The 7128-nt window shown below is 38.3% G+C and overlaps 1 protein-coding gene across 1 annotated transcript in view; it reads right to left on the minus strand.

Annotated features, from left to right (window-relative positions):
- Positions 1–2459: 2459 nt before the first annotated feature.
- The window catches only part of nito (RNA-binding protein spenito), a 5175-nt gene continuing 506 nt past the window's right edge, over positions 2460–7128 (minus strand). The window contains exon 2 of the mRNA XM_018454170.1: positions 2460–4876. Coding sequence (XP_018309672.1) covers positions 2643–4876 — 2234 coding nt within the window. The 3' untranslated portion in view covers positions 2460–2642. The remainder of the gene's footprint in view (positions 4877–7128) is intronic.

Here is a 7128-nt window from a genome sequence, read left to right on the forward strand (position 1 = left end):
ACGACCTACATAGTCGCGTTTTTAAACGTTTTCCCATCCCCCGAAATTGTCATTGCTAAACGATTGATATCACAGCACCATGTATTGTCGCACGATAAACTTCACTTAACGGAAGAAAAGATTGAATTTTATACAAAACTCGTCAAGATCGCAAGCAGTCTAATTAATATCTCGGCCACATGCATGCATTTTAATCGAGGAGTTGTGACGGCAACGTTCTATCGACTCAACGTGAACGTCCGATATTTTATTGGCCCTAATCTGTCTAACTCTTTTCTTTGCATTAATTTCCTCGAATATCCGCGAATACAAGTATTCATTGGAATCGCGTATATCACTGTAACATTTAACCGATTTCCTGAGAATTTTCGAATTGTTTGATAGGTGAAGAACGGTAACCAAGAAAATTGACACATTTTGTAATTTTTTTTTCTCTCTACAAACTGCATCTATTTTTTTTTTCCGTTCAAAACACTAAATATACTTAACCACTGCACCTTCAATCGCATTCAAGTATGGCAGGGACGCTCCTTTCTCCCGTCCGATGTCTGAAAGAAATATAAAAATATACCCTTCGGACGTCGTTTCGGATAATCGGACGTTCTCCTCCATACCGGAATACGGAGCACAATCACTTTTCTTTTTCTTTACATTTCACTGGACACATGTTCAGAGCTCAATTTCGTTAATGCCACCAAACACTGTCCTTTAGAGAAAAAAAAACCAGTCCTCACTGAAAAAGGGATAAACTTCTGTTGACATTATGAAAACACAGATCGACAAACTTTATTTTGCAGTAAACAAATTTAGGTCTCTCTTCATAGATTTTCTCTTTTTCCTCACTGTCTTCACTATTGGGCACAGTCCAAACTTTAAGAACTTGTAACTACATTCATCACGGATTTTACTTACTGCACAATCACTTAAAAGTTATGCCACACAAAAGAAGTCTACAGAAATAAATCGTGAAACGATTAATTATATAAATTTTCCATATCAAATATACTCTAATCCAGACCTTTCACATTTTTTTTTGCCATTATGATTAAAAAATTATATTTTTTTTTGTGAGCTATATGTGTGTTCTCATATATTTATAGAGCTACGCATTATGTTTGTTACACTTGAAAATACTCTACTTTTAAGAGAGCAATGTAAAATTTTTAGTAAAGTATAACTTAAATGTAATATAGCTTTTTCAATAAAAATGTATCTTAGACTTAATATTTAAAAAATTTACAATTATTAAAGAATCTCTATTCTAATTTCATTATTTTGAAGCAAAATACTCGTCGAGTGTTTAATTATTTTTACGTGCGCAACACGTGTCTCAAGAAGACATTCAATTTGCATTGGCCAAGAAATTAAATCAATTACATTAATTATATGATTGCAAATGTGAAAGAACTGTGCACAATATTATTACTAACATACGTACGTATAGTTATATAATGTATATAATACAAATAGATCCTTCTTGTACACTACACTTTAAACAAGTAATTATATGTCACTTGTAGTAATGAGGATACAATATTCGTAATAATATTCCATGTGGTCAATAATGATTCTGCTGATAGAAACTTTACCATTTAGTAATCGCTGCTACTTGATTAATCTAACTAGGGAACAATACCAAAGTTGTGTTTTTTGATAGAAAATAAGTACTTAATTTCTTAGCGTTAATAGTAACGTCGATAACGTGCATTATACGGAGAGAGAAGTAGTCATAATTCTGAAAAAAATATATCGCAAATCAAGATTACTGCAGAATACAATATCTTTCAGTAATATTTCAAAATTGTATCATCCTCGCCTATCATTAAGTTTAACAACTATACAAGGATCGTCTTCATAATAATGCGCAATAAAAATTCGTATTGCCTGATTTCGACTAGAATTCACATAAGCATCCAGATTCGCACAATTTTGTGTAAATCTAGCCATTGGAGTAGACTCACATCAACCATCAGGCATTATTACGAGCTTTTATTACATGTCTGATTATAGAATATAACGTTAATATACTTGGCATTCCTATGTCAATGCAATGTACACTCGTATAAAAAAAGTATCAAAGTATTACGATGTAATCGTATGAGATTAACTCGTGTCTGGAAGCCAGTAGAAAACGAAATACTTACTCGATCAAAAAACACAAATTCTCTTTCTCACAAGTCCTGTACATTGTTTCGCATCCAAGAGGCTCGTCCACTATGACTATTTGGCGAGGGAACGTATTCTTGAAAATGGACTGAATGAAAAACACGATATTTTAATTAATATATTCGTTTATACAACTTAATGTCTAAAAAAAATACTGTAAAATGAAGAAAAATTCTCAGTTTTTTCCGCATAAAGTATTTACTGCCACAAATCTTTACACTTCAGATTAGGCTGTGTGTAGCACAATTTCCAAAATGCAGACTTGCGATGCTAAAGGTGGAAAGAATTAAAAATTTTCCTTCATTTTACAGTATTTTTTTTTAATATAAAATGTACTTCCCATTCAATCCATTTTGAGACAAACATTTCTTTGCTAAATGATCAGAGTAGAGAAGCTCTTAGGGATTGCATTGTTGAAGAATCTATGCACTTACGATATAGAAGATACGGACACAAAAGACGATATTAGGATTTCCTTAGGCGCTACCCCCCTTGACCACTACGATTACCAAGTGGTCTTCCTTAAGACTCTCTTCGCTTAAACTAGGACATGTGCGTTTCAAAAGTTCCGTCGAGAATGCACAGGGTGGAAAGGCGTAGAGCACACCGGTGCCTTCTGTGTCCTTGTTCAGCAACGATATCACACCGGCTGCTTCCTTTTGCTTCAGATACGAGACGAGATTGCGCAGCGGTCGCGTCTGGACATTGGCGTCGTCATTCGTAATCGCAGTGCTCGAGCCAGCCAGGCCAAGGAAAATAGCATGCGAACTCGACGTTTGAATTCGTTTAGACACGTCATCCAACTTGGGCTGATCAAGACGTAATCGCTGCGTGATGCGCAACATGTGCTTACCCTCCTCATCCTTCATCAGAGAATCGATTATCTCCGTTTCGCCATCAGTTAGATGGAATTTGGCTGGAAACAATGAGTTCTTTAGTATCAACGCACCTTGCCAAACTGCGATTGACTTGCGCGCAACGTCTGGTAACGTGCGGGACGTCGACAGCATGCCAGTGCGAGCGTTCTCCGAATCTGAATCAGAATCCATTTGTCGTCTACGCGGTGAACGTGATCTTGATCTGTCGACTCCTGGTTCGCGCGAGAGCGATCTTCTCAGACCACGTGGTGCCTCGTACTCCAATTCAGGCGGAGGTCTTCTATTGGGCCAGTCAGCTTCATCGCGTATATAACCGTCAGGATACGAGCCTCTGTAACCACCTCGAGTGCTTCCTCTCCTGTCATGCCATGGCGCGTTACCTCTACCTCCTCGGAAGCCCCTCGGTCCGTAACCGAACTCGCCATCAGGTCCGTAAGGATCATATGGAGATTCGTAATCAACTGGACGTGGTCTGAAGTCATTATTATCCTCAGGATACGATCTAGGCTTGAAACCAAAGCCCGGTGTCACGTCAGCAAAATCTACTCTTAGTCTGCGGTCCGGCCCACCTAGAGGAAAGCCACGCATTTCCTTAACTGCAGCCTGAGCGGCATCGATTGAATCATAAAGAATATAGGCGTTACTGTCGCCCTTGATGTAGTCGATCTTTTTTATTGCACCAAATCGATCAAATTCGCGTTCAAGCTGTGGTACGGAAGTCCATGGTCCAAGACCGCCCACCCATATCCGAGTTGTTGGGGTTGCTTTACCGTAGCCGATTTTACATTGAAACTTACCGATATATTGACCCGACAATTCTACCTTACATCGATGAGCCATATCTAAGGTTTGGAAGCGCACGAAGGCGTATGCATTACCGGTACCGGGAGGTGGACGCTTTATGTCGATGTCGTCGACGATGCCGTACTTGCTGAAAATACGACGTAACTCCTCTTCCGTGATATTAATCTCCAGATTACCGGCGAACAGAGTTCTAGTCGCTAGAGGATCGTCCTCCGGTGATACGTGATGCAAATAATTGGGAAACTTGTCTTTCTTGTTTTCCACTCGCTCGAATCCATGTACTGGGTGACGCATCATCATATGTCGCGGCGGTCCATAGTGATGGGGCGGTCCTGGGTGAACATGCGGCGGTCCATGGGGGTGTATGGGTGGTCGGACGAATTCGTGATGCGGGGGTGGAATGGTTTCGCGGCGCATCTCCCGATGAGGAGGTATACCCACTGGTGGTCCGTACACCCGCTCGTATCTCTCCAGAGGTCTATGTCGATCTGTAGGCCCCGGAGACCTGGCGTAGTATCTCTCGTAATCCGGCGGCGTGATAGAACGCGGACGACGGTAGGTTTCCTGTCTATCGTACACCGGTTCTACCAGGGCCATTTTATCGTACAAGATGATACGCGGTTTCGCGTGTTTAGCGTCCCGGGCGTCCTCCGAGCTACGGAAACACACATAAGCGACACGTTCGTCTGGTTCGTGCGAGATCTGAATGGAGAACTCTCCGAATTTCTTGTATTCCCTGTACAAAGTATCCTTGATCACCTCGTCACTGGCCTTCGGATGGATGGCGCTGACACAGAGCACCTTGTAGCTGTAGGGTCGCTCCCGCGGCACGTCGCGCGACGTGCGTAAATACTCGTCGCGATGAGAACTGGATTCAACATAGCGAGCGTGAGACGATGCCCGCGTTGGCGGACTGGGACTTCTGGCTCCTCGACTTCGTCGTCGAATCCTTTCCGGACTGATTCGTTCGTCGCTGGAATCATCGTATCTAGAAATTACGAGATGCAATTTAATAACGGTGCAGTTTGCTTGAATTAGAAATTATAAAAGTTTACATAAAAATATTCAGGGTTGGAAAAGTTAGTTTATAAATTGAAATATATAAAATATCTAGCTCGAAATTGCTAAGCAAAATTAATAGTACAAGAAAGGTCAAAACACGAGCAATGTTGGATCTTTAAAACTAAACTAATTTATTACAACATAAATTAAGAATTAAACTAGTTTTTCATCTATAAAGTTAGATAGATTAATTAATTAATCTATCTAATTAATTAGTTTATAAAAGTAACTAGGTACCGTTTTTTTTTCTGAAAAATAACTTAATACTGTTAGTCCTTTTTGAAATGGTATAAAATTATCTTGGTCACTAATTGATCAGTTCAACACAAGGTCTATAGCGGTTATAATGATTGTGGTTAATCGCGATAAAATCAAACTTATTTTTTTCTTTTGAAACTCGCTTATGCACGTTCTATATAGTTTATCGTATGTATACAAAATAACGATAAAAGCACCAATATTCGTTGCCGTTATCCAAAAAAGTAACCGTGTTATCATCAACAAATAAGGAAATGTAACGTAATTAGTTAGTCGTTACTAAAAAAGAATAATTGTAATGGTTCAAGTAACGTGTTACTTCCGAATCCTGAAAATGTTATTATGCACGCCTCGATCGAATATAGTCCCCTTCATTCATTTGTAGCAGCAAATTAGCAGCATTTGTAGCGTACACATGCACACATAGCGAAACTACATATCAAGTTATATCTGTAATAATTGCAGTGAAATCTATAAGCATCGAAATGGAACGCTATTAAAGCATCATGGAATGGAAAAGCACTCTCTAAATTCTTTGAAGTTGAATCTCTTCTAAGGCCGGTATTCATAGTCAAATCTTATATTCAAAACTGTCTTAAGTACAGTCTTAAGAAGTCACGAACCAATCAGAGGGCTGTATTAGCGTCTTAAGACATTACTTAAGACAGTCTTGAAATAAGAACGAACTATGAATACCGACCTAAGAATGAAAATTAAGCTAATCTTGAAAAGAGTGGCTCAATTTTTCATCTCCAAGAGTGAGATTTCACTCTTTAGAGTGAAATTCATCTTAATAGTTCTAGAGTGTAACAAAAGTCGATCAAACAAGTAAAAAATAACAAAAATTCACGCATCTAATTGTAAGTCTTCTTTAAGACTTCTTACGTGTTAAATACTGGGGTTATTATTTTTGATAACTTCAAAGCTTTGAAAGAATTTTCAAAATTAATTTCGAACCTTTGAAGTTTAAGATGCTTCGAAGCATCGAGCTTTGAATTTTTCAAAATCTGGAAGCATCTTAAGGCTTGAAGATAGTTATTTTCGAAAAGTGGAATTCTTTCAAAGATTCAAAATTTCAAAGTTGTAAAAAGTAATAGTATTTAATAAGCCCTAATAGTATTTAATGAACCTTAATATTTAATGTGTCTTGAAAAGAACTTGGATATGTGAATTGCTGTAATTTTCTACTTCAAAGATATTCGGAATTAATTTCCAAAATTGGAATTCTTTCAAATTTTTAAAGTCAAAAGTAACAACCGTAATATTTAACACGTCTTGAAAGGGACTTGGATGTCTGAATTTCCGTAACTTTCAAAACTTTGAATCTTCAGAGTCAAAAGTAACAGCTTTAGTATTTAACACATCTTGAAAAAGACTTGGATGTGTTTGTATAATTTTGAAATTTGTATAATTTTTTACTTCAAAGGATTCAGAGTTAACTTTGGAAATTCGAATTCTTTCAAAGCTTCGAATCTTCGAAATCAAAAGTAACAGTTCTCACACTTTATACATGTGACTTTTTGCAATTTTCTACTTCGAAGAGGTTGAGTAATTAATTTCGAAAATACGAATTCTTTTAAAGCTTCATAGTAAAAAAATAACCTTAAATATCAATATAGATACACGTTTCGCCAGCTGTAGTGACTGAATGAAGGGTAATTCACTCGGCGCAAAACGCACATACACAATCATACACATGCACGCGCGTAATGCGTCACCTACGTACGCAGAACAATAGCGACGAAAAAAAAAAGAAAATCCACACATCATTGATGCTACGTACCACAGGTCAGCGATCATAGTTACACAGATCAACAATTTCGGCATCACGGGGCGAGGGGGAAAAAAAAAGAGGATTAAACGCAGAAGGATCGAGCGGGACTTGTTTGGCCAAGAGAAGACGCCGCGTGAAGTTGCCACCGGAGAGATACGCGAGGAGCTTTTCGTTCGACGTCGCGAG

Source organism: Mycetomoellerius zeteki, unplaced genomic scaffold (assembly GCF_001594055.1).
Source record: "Mycetomoellerius zeteki isolate Tzet28-1 unplaced genomic scaffold, Tzet1.0 scaffold426, whole genome shotgun sequence".
NCBI classification, from domain to species: domain Eukaryota; kingdom Metazoa; phylum Arthropoda; class Insecta; order Hymenoptera; family Formicidae; genus Mycetomoellerius; species Mycetomoellerius zeteki.